This window comes from Oncorhynchus keta, chromosome 36 (genome assembly GCF_023373465.1).
Source record: "Oncorhynchus keta strain PuntledgeMale-10-30-2019 chromosome 36, Oket_V2, whole genome shotgun sequence".
Lineage (NCBI taxonomy): Eukaryota > Metazoa > Chordata > Actinopteri > Salmoniformes > Salmonidae > Oncorhynchus > Oncorhynchus keta.
In genome coordinates, this window is record NC_068456.1 from 3,184,934 (window position 1) to 3,208,282 (window position 23,349).

Sequence of the window (23,349 nt, forward strand, 5' to 3'; positions counted from 1 at the left end):
TATGGATAAATAATCTCCCATGAAAGATAAACAAATTAACAATGAAAATTAAATCAGGGTCCATATCATTTGGATCAAAATAAAACATAAACATCAGAGTCTCTCAAATTAACATTAATAGTCGTTTCTTTTCAAATAAAATCTTCAAGGAACACAAGTCGTGATGAGGAAAACTCAGAGCCGGGTCACGTGTGTCTATATCTATTCAGATGCGCGAGGCGGGGTCTGTCCTGCCAACTGCAGTCTAATCTAACGTGAATGTAGCATGCATGCGTGACTGCAGACAGTTTAAAGATAACCAAAAAAAATCTAAATCCTTGATAGACAAGGGTCTTTACTAAATGAACGTATGGTTGTTGTTACAATGTATCGTCTCTGTAAAGATATGTTGTTTACATTGACAGAGTGATAGTCAGGCGTCACAGTATTTGCATTATGCATCCGACGCCTAGGATCGATGGGGACATTTTTGACTGTATCCAACGAGGGAACATTGATCAGTGTGCACATTTCATTCAACATGATCGATCTATCCTCAAAGAGAAAGGTACGTTTATAGGCCTGCCTATGCATATTTGTAGTATGCATTAGCCAACCATTTACTGTGCACACATTTGGGGAATGAATGTTATTTTCGATTTTTTTATTAATCCAAAAGCCTACCACATTGCAGAAGAGCATTTGTGGAAACCAAGACTGTTCTCAGGACAGGCCTGGTAGCTAGATATTTTCGCTTCGGAATCCATTTCAACCAACCCAACCCTTTTCGTGCGCAGCCGGCTATACAAGTATATGTATCCCCGTGGAGCGGTTCGTACATAACATTGTCTATTCAGGCTGCAAAGGTGTCTATTTCCCCTTTAACTCGATTTAATGGCGAGAAGAAAACCGGGAAATACGCATACTGTATTTATGAAACACCATGCTACAATGCTTGTCCCGATGTCGCATACTGTGTTCTTTCAATCAGGTTGCAGCGGTCCGGGTTTTTTTTTCAACCCTGGGGTGTAATCATCATTAGTCCAAACAGTACCGCTTTGCTACTAAAACAGAGGAAGACCCGAAACATTGTAAAAGTCTCCAGCCACCCAAGCCATAGACTTTTCACTTTGGTACCGTCCGGCAAACGGTACCGGAGCGTCAGCTCTCGGGCCAACAAGCTCTGAGACAGCTTCTAACCCCAAGACATGCTGTGCTGTAGTCTTTAGGTCTCTCTTTATGTAGATTTGTGGTGTCATTTGTCGTGATCTGTGTTTTGTCCTACATTTAAATGTTTAATCCCAGCCCCCATCCCCTTCATTGTAAATAAGAATGTGTTCTTAATTGACTTGACTTAATTGAATTGACCATTTTTACCAGAGATGGACTCAAGGATGATCAATGGAAACAGGATGCACCAAAGCTCAATTTAGAGTCATAGCAAAGGGTCTGAATACTTATTTAAATATGGTATCTGTTTTGTTTTTTTTCTTATAAATTAGCAAACAATTCTAAACCTGTTTTCACTTTATCATTATGGGGTATTGTGTGTAGATTGATCAGGATTTTTTTCCAATCAATTTTAGAATAAGATAACTATGCACTGTATATACAATGCCTTCAGAAAGTATTTACACCCCTTGACTTTTTCTACAAAAAATTACAATTAAATCCATTTTAATCCGACCCAAATTGTGTTACAAGGTCGGATTAAAATGGATTTAATTGTATTTTTTTTGTCAACGATCTATACAAAATAATGTACTGTGGAAGAAAAATGCAAACTTTTTTTTGTAAAAAAAATATATATATACATACACACTATATTTTGATTACATAAGTACTCAAGCCCTGAGTCAATACATGTTACAATCACCTTTTTGCAGTGATTACAGCTGTGAGTATTTCTGGGTAAGTCTCTAAGAGCTTTGCACACCTGGATTGTACAATATTTGCACATTATTCTTTTAAAAACCCTTTAAGCTCTGTGAAGTTGGTTGCTGATAATTGCTTGACAGCCATTTTAAAGTCTTGCAATAGATCTTCAAGCCAATGTAAATTGTATCTTGGCCACTCAGGAACATTCAATGTTGTCTTGGTAAGCAACTCCAGCGTATATTTGGCCTTTTGTTTTAGATTATTCTCCAGCTGAAAGGTGAATTTCTCTCCTAGTGTCTGTTGGAAAGCAGACTGAACCAGATTTTCCTCTAGGATTTTGCCTGTGCTTACCTCTATTCTGTTTATTTTTATCCCCCAAAATATTATAGTCCTTGCCAACAACAAGCACACCCAGAACATGATGCAGCCACCACCATGCTTGAAAATATGAAGAATTGCACTGTGATGTGTTGGATTTGACCAAAATATAACGCTTTGTATTAATTTTTTGAATATATATACTTCTTGTCACCCTTTCATTTAGGCTATTATTGTGGAGTAACTACAATGTTGTTGGTTCTAAGCTGAGATATGGAATTGTTTTACGAAGGTCATACCATGGATCTTTTAGCTATTTGATTTGGAATGGTGGGACCCCTTTAGGTATCAAAAAATATATATTTAAAAACAAAAAAGTTCAAATATACAATTTGGCCTTTACTACTACAAATACATTGAATAACACATTCATTAAAAAAGACAGTCACAAAACTACTGACGTACTTCCATTCATTTATATGGGTTACCTTTAAACGAGTCCCGTGTCAGTTTGGGAGAGGGGGGTGGGGTCATAGAGCAAAACGTGTTCGTGAGATTCACCCCTTTCTATAGAGGGGTTTGTTTGTAGGCCAAACTGTTCTGATCCTACAGATGTTTTTGTGAGAAGACAATTTTAAGGATGTCTTCTGGTCTGACAAACAGCGCTGTAGCTCTGACACTTTTCACCTGCCATATGAGTTCTGTTATACTCACAGACATCATTCCAACCGTTTTAGAAACTTCAGAGTGTTTTCTATCCAATACTAATAATAATATGTTATTATATTAGCATCTGGGACAGAGTAGGCGCACTATTCATCCAAAAGTGAAAATGCTGCCCCCTATCCCAAAAAGGTTAAACACGGTTTCCCATTCTTGTTCAGTGAACCATAAACAATTAATGAACATGCACCAGTGGAACGGTCATTAAGACACTAACAGCTTACAGACGGTAGGCAATTAAGGTCACAGTTATGAAAACTAAGACACTAAAAGAGGCCTTTCTACTGACTCTGGAAAAACACCAAAAGAAAGATGGCCAGGGTCCCTGCTCATCTGCGTGAACGTGCCTTAGGCATGCTGCAAGGAGGCATGAGGACCGCAGATGTGGCCAGGGAAAGAAATTGCAATGTCTGTACTGTGAGCCGCCTAAGACAGCACTACAGGGAGACATGAAGGACAGCTGATTGTCCTCGCAGTGGCAGACCATGTGTAACAACACCTGCATAGGATCGGTACATCCGAACATCACACCTGCCGGACAGGTACAGGATGGCAACAACTGCCTGAGTTACACAAGGAACGCGCAATCCCTGCATCAGTGCTCAGACTGTCTGCAATAGGCTGAGAGAGGCTGGACTGAGGGCTTGTAGGCCTGTTGTAAGGCAGGTCCTCACCAGACATCACAGGCAAATCTAGTGCCTCCATGAGGAGGAGATGCACTGCAGTACTTAATTCAGCTGGTGGCCACACCAGATACTGACTGTTACTTTTGATTTTGACCCCCCTTTGATCAGGGAAACAGTATTCCATTTCTGTTCGTCACATGTCAGTGGAACTTGTTCAGTTTATGTCTCAGTTGTTGAATCTTATGTTCATACAAATACTTACACATGTTAAGTTTGCTGAAAATAAACGCAGTTGACGGTGAGAGGACGTTTCTTTATACAGTTGAAGTCAGAAGTTTATATACACTTAGGTTGGAGTCATTAAAACTTGTTTTACAACCACTCCCCAAATTTCTTGTTAACAAACTATAGTTTTGGCAAGTCAGTTAGGACATCTACTTTGTGCATGACACAAGTAATTTTTCCAACAATTGTTTACAGACAGATTATTTCACTTATAATTCACTCTATCACAATTCCAGTGGGTCAGAAGTTTTCAATACACTAAGTTGACTGTGTCTTTAAACAGCTTGGAAAAGTCCCGAAAGTTATGTCATGGATTTAGAAGCTTCTGATAGGCTAATTGACATCATTTGAGTCAATTGAAGGTGTACCAGTGGATGTATTTCAAGACCTACATTGAAACTCAGTGCCTCTTCGCTTGACATCATGGGAAAATCAAAAGAAATCAGCCAAGACCTTGGCTCTCGACCCCAGCCTGTAAAACTGGGTCCTGGACATTGACTGGCCTCCCTCCGCTGATCCTCAACACTGGGGCCCCACAAGGGTGCGTTCTCAGCCCTCCCCTGTACTCCCTGTTCACCCATGATTCTTATTCATGCCTTTACAGTTGTGTGTGTATAAGGTAGTTGTTGTGAAATTGTTTGATAACTTGTTAGATATTACTGCACGGTCGGAACTAGAACCACAAACATTTCGCTACACTCGCATTAACATCTGCTAACCATGTGATCAATAAAAATTTTATTTGAAGTGGTAGTTCACACAAGCTCCCAGAACGGAAACGCAGAGTGCTGAAGCGCGTGTCCTCGGTTGCAACACTCACTACCGAGTTCCAAACTGGGTTTTCATGGCCGAGCAGCCGCAGACAAGCCTAAGATCACCATGCGCAATGCCAAGTGTCGGCTGAAGTGGCATAAAGCTTGCTGCCATTGGACTCTGGAGCAGTGGAAACGCGTTCCGAGTGATGAATCATGCTTCAGCATCTGGCAGTACGACAGACAAATCTGGGTTTGGCGGATGCCAGGAAAATGCCACCTGTCCCAATGCATAGTGCCAACTGTAAAGTTTGGTGGAGGAGGAGGAATAATGGCCTTGGGCTGTTTTTCATTTTGAAACTATCAGACCAGGGGTGAAAATACAGACTGCTGCAACTTGATTTGCTTAACGTGGTACTTGGCTTAACGCGGTACGTGACATCCGGGACTAGCAATAGCCACTCTAGCATGGTAGTGGAAAATGGTGTTTCATAAAGAATGTATGCATATTTTTTCATTTTCTCCCGCCGCCTTCAGTTAAGGAGGAAACCGACTTTGGGCTAACCACACTATTCTAAGGCCACATCTGGGTAGTGTGCCTAAATTATCATATCGTTATTTTCGGGAATTTGTTCTTAACTTCTATAAGTAAATGTTGAATAACAAGTACCGTAATTGCTGGACTATTAAGCGCACCTGAATATAAACCGCACCCACTGAATTATTAAAAAATATGTATTTTGTACATAAATAAACTGCACATGTCTATAAGCTGCAGGTGCCTACCGATACATTGAGACAAATGAACTTTACACAGCCTTTAAACGAAACACGGCTTGTAACAAAAATTAAACAGTGGCCTACCAAGAAAGTCATTGGTCACTATCTTCCTCCTCCTGTGCACTGAAACCACTGAAGCCATCTCCTTCGGTGTCGGAGTTGAATAGCCTCAGAATTGCTTCATCCGATGTTGGGTCGTTTTCATTGTCGCTCTCGTCACTTTCATCCGGAGGCAAATACCCCGCTGAGCTCATGCTGCCCCTTCAACACGCAGCAGTCCAGCCTTTCCAAACCCGTTGATGATAGTGGATTTTTTGACAATGCTCCATGCTGTCAGGACCCACTGGCAGACTTGACCATAAGTTGCTCTTCGCATGCGGCCCGTTTTAGTGAAGGATTTCTCCCCACTTGTCATCCAAGCCTCCCACTGAACAAGGAGCGCCACCTTAAATGCACGATTTACACTGATGTCGAGTGGCTGCAAATACTTTGGGCCATCTGCTTTTCTTCCCTCTGAAAGCTGTTGTTGTCAGTTCCTCACGCTGCTTTCCAACGTCTTATCATTGACTCATTAAGGCCAAGCTCCCGTGCAGCAGCTCTATTTCCTTTTCCAACAGCCAGATCGATCGCCTTCAACTTGAAAGCTGCATCATATGCATTTCTCTGTGTCTTTGCCATGATGAGGGTGACAAAATTACTACCGTAATCAGAATGATGGGAAGTTTGAGCGACGGTGCTCAATTTTTTGGCGGCATGAATCTTGTGAAAGCGGGAAAATTCCATAAATTAGCCGCGTCATTGTATAAACCATGAGGTTCAAAGCGTGGGAATAAAGTAGCGGCTTATAGTCCGGAAATTACGGTATGTCAGAGGTGATCATACTGAGATGACTGTTGTCAGAGCTTTTCCAGAAGCCTTTTTCACACAGCTATCGCTTTGCAGCATCAAACCTGCATGAGCAAATTGCTTTGTTACAGGCAGCAGATATTGATACATATGTATCTGTGTATATACACTGCTCAAAAAAATAAAGGGAACACTTAAACAACACAATGTAACTCCAAGTCACACTTCTGTGAAATCAAACTGTCCACTTAGGAAGCAACACTGATTGACAATAAATGTCACATGCTGTTGTGCAAATGGAATAGACAACAGGTGGAAATTATAGGCAATTAGCAAGACACCCCCAATAAAGGAATGGTTCTGCAGGTGGTGACCACAGACCACTTCTCAGTTCCTATGCTTCCTGGCTGATATTTTGGTCACTTTTGAATGCTGGCGGTGCTTTCACTCTAGTGGTAGCATGAGACGGAGTCTACAACCCACACAAGTGGCTCAGGTAGTGCAGCTCATCCAGGATGGAACATCAATGCAAGCTGTGCCAAGACAAAGTTTTCTGTGTCTGTCAGCGTAGTGTCCAGAGCATGGAGGCGCTACCAGGAGCCAGGCCAATACATCAGGAGACGTGGAGGAGGCCATAGGAGGGCAACAACCCAGCAGCAGGACCGCTACCTCCGCCTTTGTGCAAGGAGGAGCAGGAGGAGCACTGCCAGAGCCCTGCAAAATTACCTCCAGCAGGCCACAAATGTGCATGTGTCTACTCAAACGGTCAGAAACAGACTCCATGAGGGTGGTAATGAGGGCCCGACGTCCACAGGTGGGGGTTGTGCTTACAGCCCAACACCGTGCAGGACGTTTGGCATTTGCCAGAGAACACCAAGATTGGCAAATTTGCCACTGGCGCCCTGTGCTCTTCACAGATGAAAACAGGTTCACACTGAGCACGTGACAGACGTGAGAGAGTCTGGAGACGCCGTGGAGAACGTTCTGCTGCCTGCAACATCCTCCAGCATGACCGGTTTGGCGGTGGGTCAGTCATGGTGTGGGGTGGCATTTCTTTGGGGGGCCGCACAGCCCTCCATGTGCTCGCCAGAGGTAGCCTGACTGCCATTTAGGTACCGAGATGAGATCCTCAGACCCCTTGTGAGACCATATGCTGGTGCGGTTAGCCCTGGGTTCCTCCTAATGCTAGACCTCATGTGGCTGGAGTGTGTCAGCAGTTCCTGCAAGAGGAAGGCATTGATGCTATGGACTGGCCCGCCCGTTCCCCAGACCTGAATCCAATTGAGCACATCTGGGACATGTCTCGCTCCATCCACCAACGCCACATTGCACCACAGACTGTCCAGAAGTTGGCAGATGCTTTAGTCCAGGTCTGGGAGGAGATCCCTCAGGAGACAATCCGCCACCTGATCAGGAGCATGCCCAGGCGTTGTAGGGAGGTCATACAGGCACGTGGAGGCCACACACACTACTGAGCCTCATTTTGACTTGTTTTAAGGACATTACATCAAAGTTGGATCAGCCTGTAGTGTGGTTTTCCACTTTAATTTTGAGTGTGACTCCAAATCCTGACCTCCATAGGTTGATCAATTTGATTTCCATTGTGTGATTTTGTTGTCAGCACATTCAAATATGTAAAGAAAAAAGTATTTAATAAGAATATTTAATTCATTCAGATCTCGGATGTGTTATTTTAGTGTTTCCTTTATTTTTTTTGAGCTGTGTGTGTGTGTGTGTGTGTGTGTGTGTGTGTGTGTGTGTGTGTGTGTGTGTGTGTGTGTGTGTGTGTGTGTGTGTGTGTGTGTGTGTGTGTGTGTGTGTGTGTGTGTGTGTGTGTGTGTGTGTGTGTGTGTGTGTGTGTGTGTGTGTGTGTGTGTGTGTGTGTGTGTGTGTTAACCAATCTTACCATCTTATCACCACTACTGGCCATATTCCACCTGGTTTAAAATCATACAAAATTTAAGGTCCAGCATTCCATCACAGTTCCAGAATGCATCACCACTCACTGTTCTTAGATGACTGCTGAAAGCTGACTGCTGATGTCTCTTGTTGGGATTTTGTCATGTCTAGTTTAACTACTCATCTCAGATTATTGACAATCAGTCTATCCTTTCAGACAGACCTCCTGTGACAGTATGGCAGGAAGTCACAGCAGCTAAAAAGACAGTGGTATAGAGACAATAGTAGACCTACTGCTCTTTGGGTGGTTAGGTTGGAAGTGACTAGGTAATACAATAAATGTGATCATTTACAGTTATAGCACCCTAATCATCTTTGTGTGTCGGTCTGTATCTGCGTCTGTGTGTAGGCTGGGGTGGTTTCACTCCTCTCCACTTTGCGGCCCTCCAAGGTAACCGTTGGATAGTTAACCTGTTGCTAAGCAATGGAGCTGACCCCAACCTGACCTGTGATGCAGGAATGACGGCCTTCCATTTAGCCTGCAGGTCAGTAACACTACCGGTCTCCTACCACGTCAGTATCTGCAGATTTTAATGGGTTGAATAGGTCCCCCTATCCAGTCCTATTAGATCTATGGAAAGGGACTAGGGGAAGAGTGTTGGGCCCCTGGAGCATCTAGAAATGCCCCTGTCTCTCCCTCTTCTCCCTGAAATGTGTACTTGTACACTCCCCCTCGATGTGAAAGGAATGGACTGGTGTAAGAAATATGGTGGAACCTCCTTCCAGCCTGTGCTTACATCAGTCCAATGCTTTGAAATCCTTGAGGGGGAGTGATCAAGTGCAAATCAAATTGTATTGGTCGCATACACATATTTTGCGGGTGTAGCGAAAAGCTTGTGTTCCTAGCACTAGTAAATAATTAATTGTACTATTAATGCTAGTAATTATTATTGACTGTTATGTCTGTGTCTCTCCAGGCATGGTAATGTATATGTGATGCACCAGATTATGCAGCATGGAGCTGATCTACGCATAGTAGACCATCAGGGAAAAACCGCCCTACACCATGGAGTGTCTGGAGGCAACATGTAAGGAAACACACACACACACACACACACACACACACACACACACACACACACACACACACACACACACACACACAGCTACATAATATTACACGTGTGTGTGTGTATACAGTGGGGCAAAAAGTATTTAGTCAGCCACCAATTGTGCAAGTTCTCCAACTTAAAAAGATGACAGAGGCCTGTCATTTTCATCATAGGTACATTTCAACTATGACAGACAAAATGAGAAAAAAAATCCAGAAAATCACATTGTAGGATTTTTAATGAATTTATTTGAAAATTGTGGTGGAAAATAAGTATTTGGTCAATAAACAAAAGTTTATCTCAATACTTTATTATATACCCTTTGTTGGCAATGACAGAGGTCAAATTTTTTGTTGAGTCTTCACTCAGCAAAAAAAAGAAACCTTCTCTCACTGTCAACTGTTTATTTTCAGCAAACTTAACAGTTGCAAATATTTGTATGAACATAACAAGATTCAACCACTGAGACATAAACTGAACAAGTTCCACAGACATGTGACTAACAGAAATGGAATGGAATAGTGTGTCCCTGAACAAAGGGGGGGGGTCAAAATCAAAAGTAACAGTCAGTATCTGGTGTGGCCACCAGCTGCATTAAGTACTGCAGTGCATCTCCTCGTGGACTGCACCAGATTTGCCAGTTCTTGCTGTGAGATGTTACCCCACTCTTCCACCAAGACACCTGTAAGTTCCCGGACAATTCTGGGGTGAATGGCCCTAGCCCTCACCCTCCGATCCAACAGGTCCCAGACGTGCTCAATGGGATTGAGATCTGGGCTCTTTGCTGGCCATGGCAGAACACTGACATTCCTTATTTGCAGGAAATCACACACAGAACGAGCAGTATGGCTGGTGGCATTGTCATGCCGGAGGGTCATGTCAGGATGAGCCTGTAGGAAGGGTACCACATGGGAGGAGGATGTCTTCCTTGTAACGCACAGCATTGAGATTGCCTGCAATGACAACAAGCTCAGTCCATTTATGCTGTGACACACCACCCCAGACCATGATGGACCCTCGATCCCACTCCAGAGTACAGGCCTTGGTGTAACGCTCATTCCTTTGACGATAAACGCGAATCTGACCATCAGTGGGTTAACTGCCTTGTTCAGGGGCAGAACTACAGATTTCTACCCTGTCTGCTCAGGGATTTTATCTTGCAACCTTTCGGTTACTAGTCCAACGCTCCTAACCACTCTAATCACCCCTGGTGAGACAAAACCGCGACTCGTCAGTGAAGAGCATTTTTTTTGCCAGTCCTGTCTGGTTCAGTAACGGTGAAATACATCCACAGGTACACCTCCAATTGACTCAAATGATGTCAACTAGCCTATCAGAAACTTCTAAAGCCATGACATCATTTTCTGGAATTTTCCAAGCTGTTTAAAGGCACAGTCAACTTGGTGTATGTAAACTAGTGACCCACTGGAATTGTGATACAGTGAATTATAAGTGAAATAATCTGTCTGTAAACAATTGTTGGAAAAATTACTTGTGTCATGTACAAAGTGATGTCCTAACCGACTTGCCAAATCTATGGTTTGTTAACAAGAAATTTGGGGAGTGGTTGAAAAACGTGCAGTTTTAAGAGTTTAAATGACTCCAACATACGTGTATGTAAACTTCCAACTTCAACTGTATGTGAACCCTTTGAAATTATCTGGATTTCTACATCAATTGGTCATGAAATTATCTGGATTTCTACACAAATTGGTCATGAAATTAGATCTGATCTTCATCTAAATCACAACAGACAAACACAGTCTGCTTAAACTAATAACATGCAGATTCTTGTATTTTTCTTGTCTATATTGGAATACATAGTTTAAACATTCACAGTGTATGTTGGAAGAAGTATGTGAATCCCTAGGCTAATAACTTCTCCAAAACCTAATTGGAGTCAGGAGTCAGCTAATGTGCAGTCCAATCAATGAGACGAGATTGAAGATGTTGGTTAGAGCTGCCCTAACCTTTAAAAAACACTCACAAAATGTTGAGTTTGCTCTTCACAAGAAGCTGTGCCTGATGTGAACCATGCCTCGAACGAAGACATCTCAGAAGACCCGAGATTTTAAAAATGTGACTTGCATAAAGCTGGAAAGGGATACGAAAGTATCTCTAAAAGTATTGATGTTCATCAGTCCACTAAGACAAATTGTCTATAAATGGAGAAAGTTCAGCACTGTTGCTACTCTCCCTAGGAGTTGCCGTCCTGCAAAGATGACTGCAAGAGCACAGCGCAGAATGCTCAATGAGGTTAAGAAGAATCCTAGGAGTGTCATCTAAAGACTTACAGACATCTCTGGAACATGCTAACATCTCTGTTGACGAGTCATCGATACGTAAAACACTAAACAAGAATGGTGTTCATGGGAGGACACCACAGAAAAAGCCACTGCCGTCTAAAAAAAAAAAACATTGCTGCACATCTGAAGTTCGCAAAAGAGCATCTGGATGTTCCACAGTGCTACTGGCAAGATATTATGTGGACAGATGGAACAAAAGTTGAGTTGAATGGAAGGAGCACACCAACATCAACCTCATGCCAACTGTATAGTATGGTGAAGGGAATATCATGGTTTGGAGCTGCTTTTCTGTCTCAGGGCCTGGACAGCTTACGATTGTCGACAGAAAAATGAATTCCCAAGTTTAACAAGACATTTTGCAGGATAATGTAAGGCTATATGTCCACCAATTGAAGCTCAACAAAAGTTGGGTGACGCAACAGGACAACGACCCAAAACACAGAAGTAAATCAACTAAATGGCTTCAACAGAAGAAAATAGTCCTTCTGGAGTGGCCCAGTCAGAGTCCTGACCTCAACCCGATTGAGATGCTGTGGCATGACCTCGAGAGTGGTTCACACCAGACATCCCAAGAATATTGCTGAACTGAAACAGTTTTGTAAGGCGGAATGGTCCAAAATTCCTCCTGACCATTGTGCAGGTCTGATCCACAACTACAGAATGTTTGGTTGAGGTTATTGCTGCCAAAGGAGGGTCAACCCGTTATTAAGTCCAAGGTTTTACTCCCACTCTGCACTCTTACAGTGTTTTCAATAAAGACATGAAAGCATATTATTGTTTGAGTTATTAGTTTAAGCAGACTGTGTTTGTCTATTGTTGTGACTTAGATGAAGATCCAATCAAATGTTAAGACCAATTTATAAAGAAGTACAGGTCATTTCAAAGGCTTCACATACTTTTTCTCGAACCACGTATGTATGTGTGTTGTGCATCAGTGACATATGTCACACTTACCCCGCGTCGTGTCTCCTAGTGTTGCGATGCAGTACCTGTGGGAGACGGGAATGTTCAGGTGGTGCGACGGAGACATGTACAATGTCACACCTCTACACCTGGCTGCTGATGCTGGCAACACCGAGGTGATCCGCTACCTGCTCCGAAACAAGGTGAGGTGGACATACTTACTTGCTTGGAGAGTAAGTCTGATGATGACTTCCATGTTCCCCTTCTATTGGGGAGTTTCGCTATGGAGTTTACCTTACAGAGTTAGGTGCGTCCACGATATCTCCTTTCTCCTGGAGTGTGCACTCATTCACTACTTCCCACACATGTAAAATCTTTTAAATTAGTGAAGGCGGAGGAAAGTGGGAGTTCCGCCATATTTCCAGGCGGGTCTGTTCAAGTCAGTCAGAGGTGAACAAGTGCACAACCTCTGTAACATGCGCTGCTTGCTGAAAGAGCTGGGGCCCGATGGAGCACTCTACTGCAGTACCCTTCAACTATTTAGGATTGCTGCCTCACTATTTAAAATGTGTGTGTGTGTGTGTGTGTGTGTGTGTGTGTGTGTGTGTGTGTGTGTGTGTGTGTGTGTGTGTGTGTGTGTGTGTGTGTGTGTGTGTGTGTGTGTGTGTGTGTGTGTGTGTGTGTGTGTGTGTGTGTGTGTGTGTGTGCGCCAGAGGTGTATGGTGGAGACTGTGGATGAGGATGGGTTGACAGCGGTCCATGTGGCATCAGAGAGAGGCTGTATAGAGATGTGTTGGACGCTGCTACAGAGATCAGGCTTCAGGATACTACACTTGAAGACCTACAGCGGACACACGCCTCTGGACCTCTGCAGGCAGGGAAGGACATTCAGGTGGGTCGCAATAGCTCTAACCTTTACCTGGGTATTAAATTAGGCACAAAACCGAGGACAACAGACAAAAACAGGGACTTTTATTGTCAGTTGCAAAAAGTTTTAAAACGTTTTCCATTGTGTGACAAATACCACCCAGGAATATATCACACTGTCAACCTCTTCTGTCCCATTGCCATACCACCATCACTTTCTGTGTTGGGGTTGTATTTCTACAGACATCTGCAGCTGGCCAAACTACTGACCCGCTACATGAAGGAGCCACCCTTCAGCAAACCTGACGAGTCCCCAAGTTAGTGCTACACCTTTAGTCTCTAATGAGGCTGTGATACGTTTAACTGTACTAAACATTGTGTGCCAACGAATCATGTTCATGTGTATAATTGTTTCTGTGTGTATCCGTGCATGTGTGGATCTTTGTTTGTGTGTGTGTGTGTGTGTGTGTGCGTGCGTCCAGTCCTGTACTACTGGACATTATTCTTCCCGTGTCTGATCGGAGGAGTGATTCTGATTATCGCAGCGATGTTGGGGGGCTACGGAGGGATAACGTGCGCCGTCCTCTTCCCTTGGCTGGCCAGGAGTATTTTCTCCCAGTTACACCGCATGACCACCTACCAGAGGTACAGACTGTGTGTCTATGTGCTAACTGTGTGTTTGTGTATGTCTGCGTTATACATTATATTCATCCATTGTATTGTTCTTTGTTCCATTAACTGTTGTGTTGCAGATTGGCCAATCCCGTCTACCTAGGGACTATGATAGCTGGACTGTTCCACTCTCTAGTCTGTTTCTACTACAAAATACTGCCGCCTAATATCCTTTATCTTACAGTGATACTGTACTGTTTGTGCTTCTACACCTGCATTGCTTGCTGTTTGGGGTTTTAGGCTGGGTTTCTGTACAGCACTTTGAGATATCAGCTGATTTACGAAGGGCTATATAAATAAATTTGATTTGATTTACTGCCTAATGTATACATACAGTTGAAGTCGGAAGTTTATATACACCTTAGCCAAATACATTTAAACTCAGTTTTTCACATTTCCAGATATTTAAACATAGTAAAAATTCCCTGTTTTAGCACAGTTAGGATCACCACTTTATTTTAAGAATGTGAAATTATTTCAGCTTTTATTTCTTTCATCACATTCCCAGTGGGTCAGAAGTTTACATACACTCAATTAGTATTTGGTAGCAATTTGGTAGCATTGCCTTTAAATTTTAACTTGGGTCAAACGTTTCAGGTAGCCTTCCACAAGCTTCCCACAATACGTTGGGTGACATTTTGCCCTTTCCTCCTGACAGAGCTGGTGTAACTGAGTCAGGTTTGTAGGCCTCCTTGCTTTGCACAAGCTGTTTCAGTTCTGCCCACAAAATGTCTACACGATGAGGTCAGGGCTTTGTGATGGCCACTTCAATACCTTGACTTTGTTGTCCTTTAGCCATTTTGCCACAACTTTGGAAGTATGCTTGGGGTCATTGTCCTTTTGGAAGACCCATTTGCGACCAAGCTTTAATTTCCTGACTGGTGTCTTGAGATGTGGCTTCATTATATCCACATAATGTTCGCTCCTCATGATGCTATCTATATTGTGAAGTACACCAGTCCCTCCTGCAACAAAGCACCCCCACAACAAAGAGTTCTATTTTTGTTTAATTAGACCAGAGGACATTTCTCCAAAAAGTACAATCTTTGTCCCCATGTGCAGTTGCAAACCGTAGTCTGGCTTTTTTTTATGGCAGTTTTGGAGCAGTGGCTTCTTCCTTGCTTTGCTGCCTTTCAGGTTATGTCAATATAGGACTTGTTTTACTGTGGACATAGATACTTTTGTATCGGTTTCCTCCAGCATCTTCACAAGGTCCTTTGCTGTTGTTCTGGGATTAATTTGCACTTTTCACACCAAAGTACGTTCATCTCTAGGAGACTGAACGCGTCTCCTTCCTGAGCGGTATGATAGCTGCGTGTTCCCATGGTGATTATACTTGCATACTATTGAACGTGGTACCAAGGATGAACCAGACTTGTGGAGGTCTATTTTTTTTCTGAGGTCTTGGCAGATTTTGTTTGATTTAACCATGATGTCAAACAGAGGCACTGAGTTTGAAGGTAGGCTTTGAAATACATCGACATGTTCACCTCCAGTTTACTCAAATTATGTTAATTAGGCTATCAGATGTATGTAAAGCCATGACACTTTCTGGAGTTTTCCAAGCTGTTTAAAGGCATAGTCAACTTAGTGTATGTAAACTTCTGACCCACTGGAGTTGTGATACAGTGAATAATAAGTGAAACAATCTGTCTGTAAACAATTGTTGGAAAAATTACTTTTCTACCAAATGGACAATGACCCCCAAGCATTCTTCCAAAGTTGTGGCAAAATGGCTGAAAGACAACAATGTCAAGGTATTGGAGTGGCCATCACAAAGCCCTGACCTCAATCACATAGAACATTTGTGGGCAGAACTGACAAAGTGTGTGCGATCAAGGAGGCCTACAAACCTGACTCAGTTACACCAGCTCTGTCAGGAGGAATGGGCCAAAATTCACCCAACTTATTGTGGGAAGCTTGTGGAAGGCTACCCGAAACGTTTGACCCAAGTTAAACAATTTAAAGGCAATGCTACCAAATACTAATTGAATGTATGTAAATATATATGTGTATAAATATCTACAGTGGGGCAAAAAAGTATTTAGTCTACCACCAATTGTGCACGTTCTCCCACTTAAAAAGATGAGGCCTATAATTTTCATCATAGGTACACTTCAACTATGACAGACAAAATGAGAAAAATAAATCCAGAAAATCACATTGTAGGATTTTTAATTAATATATTTTCAAATTATGGTGGAAAATAAGTATTTGGTCACCTACAAACAAGCTAGATTTCTGGCTCTCACAGACCTGTAACTTCTTCTTTAAGAGGTTCCTCTATCCTCCACTCGTTACCTGTATTAATGGCACCTGTTTGAACTTGTTATCAGTATAAAAGACACCTGTCCACAACCTCAAACAGTCACACTCCAAACTCCACTATGGCCAAGACCAAAGAGCTGTCAAAGGACACCAGAAACAAAATTGTAGACCTGCATCAGGCTGGGAGGACTGAATCTGCATTAGTTAAGCAGCTTGGTTAGAAGAAATCAACTGTGGGAGCAATTATTAGGAAATGGAAGACATACAAGACCACTGATAATCTCCCTCGATCTGGGGCTCCACGCAAGATCTCACCCCGTGGGGTCAAAATGATCACAAGAACGGTGAGCAAAAATCGCAGAACTACACGGGGGGACCTAGTGAATGACCTGCAGAGAGCTGGGACCAAAGTAACAAAGCCTACCATCTGTAACACACTACGCCGCCAGGGACTCAAATCCTGCAGTGCCAGACGTGTCCCCCTGCTTAAGCCAGTACATGTCCAGGCCCGTCTGAAGTTTGCTAGAGAGCATTTGGATGATCCAGAAGAAGATTGGGAGAATGTCATATGGTGAGATGAAACCAAAATATAACTTTTTGGTAAAAACTCAACTCGTTGTGTTTGGAGGACAAAGAATGCTGAGTTGCATCCAAAGAACACCATACCTACTGTGAAGCATGGGGGTGGAAACATCATGCTTTGGGGCTGTTTTTCTGCAAAGGGACCAGGACGACTGATCAGTGTAAAGGAAAGAATGAATGGGGCCATGTATCGTGAGATTTTGAGTGAAAACCTCCTTCCATCAGCAAGGGCATTGAAGATTAAACGTGGCTGGGTCTTTTAGCGTGACAATGATCCCAAACACACCACCCGGGCAACAAAGGAGTGGCTTCGTAAGAAGAATTTCAAGGTCCTGGAGTGGACTAGCCAGTCTCCAGATCTCAACCCCATAGAAAATCTTTGGAGGGAGTTGAAAGTCCGTGTTACCCAGCAACAGCCCCAAAACATCACTGCTCTAGAGGAGATCTGCATGGAGAAATGGGCCAAAATACCAGCAACAGTGTGTGAAAACCTTGTGAAGACTTACAGAAAACGTTTGACCTCTGTCATTGCCAACAAAGGGTATATAACAAAGTATTGAGAAACTTTTGTTATTGATCAAATACTTATTTTCCACCATAATTTGTAAATAAATTAATAAAACATCCTACAATGTGATTTTCTGGAATTTTTTTCTAATTTTGTCTGTCATAGTTGAAGTGTACCTATGATGAAAATTACAGGCCTCTCATCTTTTTAAGTGGGAGAACTTGCACAATTGGTGGCTGGCTAAATATTTTTTTGCCCCACTGTATATAAAAAATGTGTGGCCTACATGTAGTATATTGTTGGTTGAGCCTTAACCCGCTGTGACGCTTGTGGGGGGATAGTGTTCTGGGTCATGTGTCGCTGGTCCAGTTCTCTATGGTTTTGGCCATGTTCTGGAAGATTCTAACCCAGGATCCTGGGGAGCTGGGACCGGGAGATGCAGATCCTCGCTTCTCCTCCATAGCAGACCTGCTGGAGAAAAAACAGAATCCTCAGAGGTTCTGCATCTACTGTGAGGTGAGGAGAACCAATCCATTAATCAATGCCTTTTCCCACATCTTTTTTTCATCCATCCTCCATATTCCCGAACAAAACTGTGCACATCCACAGAGAACTACATTTCCTAAATGCTCACCAAACAGCGCCTCGATCCAGCCGGCAGTTTTCTTTATCTAGATTACTCAACTTTGGCAAATGTGTTGAGACAACAAAGGAATCTATGTACCCAGAACTTTCCTGCCCCAAAATTTAGTTAACTAAAAATCGTGTTGCAGCAGATTGCCTTGATTAAAAACTTAACTCAACTTAAAAAAATAATATATATGTTTTACAGTGGTGTTCATCAATAGCAGCAGATGTAATAAGCTGAGTTTTCTGTAAATGTTTTGTTCAAATGTAAAATATATTGTTACTTAATTAAATTTAGTGTATTTTGGGGGAATTGCCAACACTGTCACTTAAAACCAGTTGTTGGAACCAAAATTACTTTCCAATCGTTTCATTCTGAACAGAACCATCGGTTGCAGTCCAAACACTTAAAAGACAGACCCTCGTCCACTTACCCTCGCCTTATGCCCTTGGGGGAATCCCCGTCGCCATCTTGGTGGGTGGTCCAAATGATTAGCCAAGCAAGGGAAGTTTGTAACGTAAGCCCCTCAGCCCTCGTTTTTAGTCAGCTTTGTGAGTGTACCATTTATGTTCACTCCTGGCCTGAAACTCCCCATAATTCAATTCGCGACGATTGTACATCCGCTAAGAAAAGTCTGCGAAAACGTTTTATTTTTATTTTTTTTATATCAATGGAGAAGTCAACATACAAGTAAGTATAAACAAATGCAAATAAGTTAGACATTCTGCTACTACGTAAAAAGTAAATGATTTTGTTTGGTTATCTTTTGGAAATTGTAGAGATGAAACATTTCCCTTGTTCAGAAGTTCCAGCTCGGCAGGCTAACGTTAGTTAGCTAATTTATTTGCTAGCTATTATACAGTAGGCTTATATCAATAATGAAATATTGAATATGTAGACATACACTCATAATTGACTGTAGTGCATATAAAGCACCCACAAGTTACCGGTGGCTGGAAACACAATCATCGCGTGATGAATGAGTGACACATTTCCAGCCAAGGGTGGCCCATTTAAAAATCATGGGTGGCCCATTTAAAAATCATGGGTGGCCCATTTAAAAATCATGGGTGGCCCATTTAAAAATAATTCCTGTCTTCTTTTTCTTTTTTTTTTGAGAAAAATCAGTATACATACAAGAACTATACAGACAATGATAACATATGCTAGGGGGTACAACAAATGACAGATTATGGAAAGACTTTAAAAGATGCACACATATTGATTGTTTTAACAGCTTTCTTATTAAAATAATGTATAATGGTCTTAATATAATGCTCGGATTACTTATAGAGAACAGTGGGTTTTTTTTTTTATTAGTGAATTTACATTTTTGAATATGAAATTTTTCCATTAGCACAATTAGATTTATACGGTCAAATTGTTTTTCTTTCTTATGGTTAAGGAAACCGAGCAGCACATTCTCCCATTAAAAAAACAAAAGTCATCAAGAATATTAACAATTATAAAACCGTGAATATCTTTCCATAATTGTTTTACATGTAGACAATGTCAAAATAAATGTGAAACTGTTTCTGGGTGCTCAACACAAAAAGTACAATCAATGTTAATGTATTTTTTGACTTTCTTCAGGTAATGATTCGCTGGGTAATACTTATGGATCATTCTGAAAGGGACCTCCTTTGACCTTGTTAACAAGCAAGTATGTGTGGTAATAACCAGACTTTTTTTCCCAACAACGCTCACCACAGGATATGAATACTTGTCTATGAAAAGCAGATAATTTTGCAGGAATCTTATCAATGTTATAGTTACAAAGTAACAAAATTGAAGCCACCAAAACGCGAGAAGAAATAATGAGGGATGAAATTCCAAATTGAAGTAGGATTCTTTACAATTTATCTTAAAAGTATTAATCAAAGTAGGAAAATCTACAACATTTTGTCCACCATATTCATATGTGTTCATAACGACAAATTTCCTAATGTAATGTGTACGATTTTTCCAGGTGAAGTTGAAAAGCACCTGGTCAACCGCTTTACCCATGTTGTTGTCAAGATATAGGGACTCCTTCCTTCTTAGCCCTCCAAGTGTATACTCCTCAGACGTCATGAGACGTCAACAGAAATGTCCACTTCATTTGAAGGCTGAGGGGTTAGGGTGTGTCTAAGTGTTTGGACCGTAAGCAAATCATTTTTTTGGATTCCGTTCCGACCAGAAAAATCAAAACATAGTAACGGTTTATATCGTTTCTTTCTGTTCCATTTTAAACCTCAAAACTATATTTTTGTACATTTAGCTAGACATTAAATTACTTAACCAATGGATAGAACAGCTTACTATGTAGCTACATGCGTTGGACAACAAGTGTAGGGTGTGCGAGATGCAACTGAAATTTCGCAGAGAGCGCTGGGCATCTTGTTGTTATGACATGCATTATCTGAACAAGGCCCATGGAATTATACATACGGTTGAGTGGCTTCTATGAAGGAACTTTTGAATATCTTTGAACTTCAGCGAGTTGGTTTAACTAACGTTGGATTTAGATAATTAAAATAACACGTCTTACCTTTCTGTAGTTAATAAATCCATTGTGAAACGTGATAACTGTGGTATCTGTCACTAGCATTGAAAAGTAAATCCATTCTTCTAATGAAAAATATTAAAAATCTCCCTAATTTTTTAATCATGCTTCCGAGGGAGGGGAGAGGCAGGTAGCCTACACACTGTTAAAAACTTCCAGCTGGCAGGCAGACACTGGAATAAGTTTGAGTGACAGCAAGGGTTTTGCATAGACTCCTTGTTGCGTTTTTTGTGGGACTGAAAAAAATAATGCCCAGAACGTTAACCGGTTCCCATGCTTTTAAAATAACTGTTCTGTTATGGAATAGTATAGATCACTTTCGCTCTGGTTCTGTTGCTCAAATTTCGTTATTTTACGATTTTCAGTTATTTTCCCTGAACCGGTTCCAACCCCTGCTTAAAACAGTTGTGTTTATGATATGATTTATAGAAGTGCGTAGATGCGATAAACAAGTCAATCGAACTCGAACATAACCATGGAAACACGTGGGGGAAAAGAACCAGTCTCCCCATTGCCCTCCAGCAAAATTTGCCTACATTTAGGCCTATTTCACTCTATGTTGAGGCACAAATTGGAGTATAATGCTTGTATGGATGTCAATCCCAACACATGTTCATATCATTACCAATCAACTGCATTGGTTAAAAAAAACTGACTACCACAATCGATTTATACAAACGGGAATTAGCATTTAGTAGTCACTTCTTCTAAATCTGAAAAGGGACATCTTTTACATTTTAATGCACGAAAACGGACATATATCCAAATGTAACTTAAGCACGAAAATGGACATATATCCAAATGTAACTTAAATACATAAATCGTGACGGATTTGACATATCCACTTTGCTAGATCAAATGTGCTAAATGTGCACCAATCTGGTCCGCATCTATCCCTTCTCAAGTTAACCACTCAAACAGGAAGTGTTTCTCACTGCTGTTCCCTCTCTTCTCTAGTTGTTCCAGCCGGACCATACTAAACACTGCAAATTGTGTGATGTGTGTGTGAGGGATTACGACCACCACTGCCTGTTCCTGAACCGCTGCATTGGTAGGGGAAACCACCGCCTCTTCATCATCTTCATCCTCTCCATGGCCGCAGCACACCTAATTTTTGTGGCTGCGGCAATTTACCACCTGTATGTGGTGGTGGTGTCCCTTGAGGACCAGTCGTTGGTTAGGGCAGTAGCTGCACAGTTCTGGGTGGTCACATTGACAATAATGAACGCTCTGACAATCCTTTGGGAGGCTTGGCTGTTGACAGAACAGTTTGATGCCATCGCCATGGGGACTACAACCTACTTCAAACCTACCTGCGAGACTCGGCAACGGTCACTAGGACACCGCTGGACAACGGTTCTTACCTTCCTATTGGAGGGGAGGAGACGGTTAGATTATGGACAGACGGAGGACAATATCTCCATAGACATTTAGACAATATGCACTCTAAAACCTGTGGTATAATGAAGAACAATGTATATATGAATTCTATATTCCATTCTTGAAACCAACTGGATCATCTGTGAGACTGTTCGCATGGTGAGCTAGAGTCTAGTCATTACTTTGGGAAGCTAATACCGCTATTAAACATATAACAAGTGGTGTGTAGACCAGAATTGGTTCTAATAGATCTTAACATTAGAGATTCCTTAGATTGTCTTTGGGGGTGTGGTCGTCAATATATCTGTTTAAACTTTATACTTGAACATAGGTATTGAAGAATTATACTTTTAACATGTAGACTGAATGCCGAAATCTTGCCAGCTAACAAATCAACATGTCACACTCCTCACATAACGCACTGACTTAACACTATGTCCTGGTTAAGCATTTCCTATGTATACAGTACATGTAGAGCTAGTTTTATGTGATGCTCTGAGCTATTTTAAAGCTGACCGTACTTCTACAACAATGTAGCTAGTTTATTGTGCTGTCCTGTGAAGGATCCCACTATTTTACTACAGTATATCCTGTGGAGTTAGCTTTCTGTTTGACATTTTAATGCATTGGTGTATTTAAAACAGTGTTTCATGGGAGATAACTGGTCACTTGAAACGTGACCGGTTTCTTTTTACTTAAATAAAAAGTCATTTGATGATGTGATACATGCTTTTATGTTATTGGTGGCGTAAACCATAGGTAACAGTGACTAGACTTTAGCTTATAAGTACAATGTAATTTGGCTAATCGTATGGCTATGTTAGTTCAGGGAGCTAACACAAGTCTACAGGTCTCAGGCAACATGAATTATTAGGCAAGAGTGGTTCGACATGTAAAACCACCTTTGTCACATGTTAACATTGGCTAATAGCATGTCGTGACTCTGACCTACTCTAATAGCAAAACCAAGACTCAGCACTGCTAACAGACCACATCCAGTCATCTCCCGTTACTCTCACTGATTTCCTCAATGGGGACATATTGCTAGATTAGATGATGATTCAGTAGCCATCTAAGCGTGGTGTAGTCAGGTAATGAATATACTGTACAGTGCCTTCGGAAAGTATTCTAACCCCTTGACTTTTTCCACATTTTATTAGGTTACAGCCTTATTCTAAAATGTATTAATAGTTTTTTTCCCCCTCAATCTACACACAATACCCAATAAAAAAAAAGAAATATTACATTTACATAAGTATTCCGACTCAGTACTTTGTTGAAGCACCTTTGGCAGCGATTACAGCCTCGATTCTTATTGGGTATGACACCACAAGCTTGGCACACCTGTATTTGGGGAGTTTCTCCCATTCTTCTCTGCAGATCCTCTCAAACTCTGTCAGGTTTGATGGGGTGCAGCAACGCACAGCTATTTTAGGACTAAGTATGGGCCACTCCCAAAACATTCAGAGGCTTGTCCTGAAGCCACTCCTGC

General features: G+C 41.7%; 1 protein-coding gene across 5 annotated transcripts; it reads left to right on the plus strand.

The window, feature by feature from the left end:
• The first annotated feature begins 208 nt into the window (after positions 1 to 208).
• On the plus strand, positions 209 to 22,580 carry si:ch211-223a10.1 (putative ZDHHC-type palmitoyltransferase 6). Of its 5 annotated transcripts, none has more exons than XM_035753854.2 (11): positions 209 to 547; positions 8,496 to 8,631; positions 9,064 to 9,174; positions 12,478 to 12,610; positions 13,121 to 13,299; positions 13,518 to 13,591; positions 13,757 to 13,919; positions 14,027 to 14,112; positions 17,630 to 17,820; positions 19,526 to 19,595; positions 21,435 to 21,560. In XM_035753854.2, exons 1-10 carry the CDS (start codon positions 436 to 438, stop codon positions 19,577 to 19,579), a joined length of 1,239 nt encoding a protein of 412 aa, XP_035609747.1. In that variant the 5' UTR covers positions 209 to 435; the 3' UTR covers positions 19,580 to 19,595; positions 21,435 to 21,560. The 5 variants fall into 5 exon arrangements, with proteins under 5 accessions (XP_035609747.1, XP_035609746.1, XP_035609745.1 ...); XM_035753853.2 differs by having other exon boundaries at positions 19,526 to 19,604; positions 21,435 to 21,550; XM_035753852.2 differs by lacking the exon at positions 19,526 to 19,595 and having other exon boundaries at positions 13,820 to 13,919; positions 21,435 to 22,580.
• Positions 22,581 to 23,349: the final 769 nt, after the last annotated feature.

Excerpts from the sequence above, each read along its gene's own strand:
- si:ch211-223a10.1 (XM_035753851.2), top strand. The coding sequence starts at position 436 with ATGCATCCGACGCCTAGGATCGATGGGGACATTTTTGACTGTATCCAA. Across the intron at positions 548-8,495 it reads ATCTATCCTCAAAGAGAAAG|GCTGGGGTGGTTTCACTCCT; the intron begins GTACGTTTATAG and ends GTCTGTGTGTAG. Across the intron at positions 13,592-13,756 it reads CAAACCTGACGAGTCCCCAA|TCCTGTACTACTGGACATTA; the intron begins GTTAGTGCTACA and ends GCGTGCGTCCAG.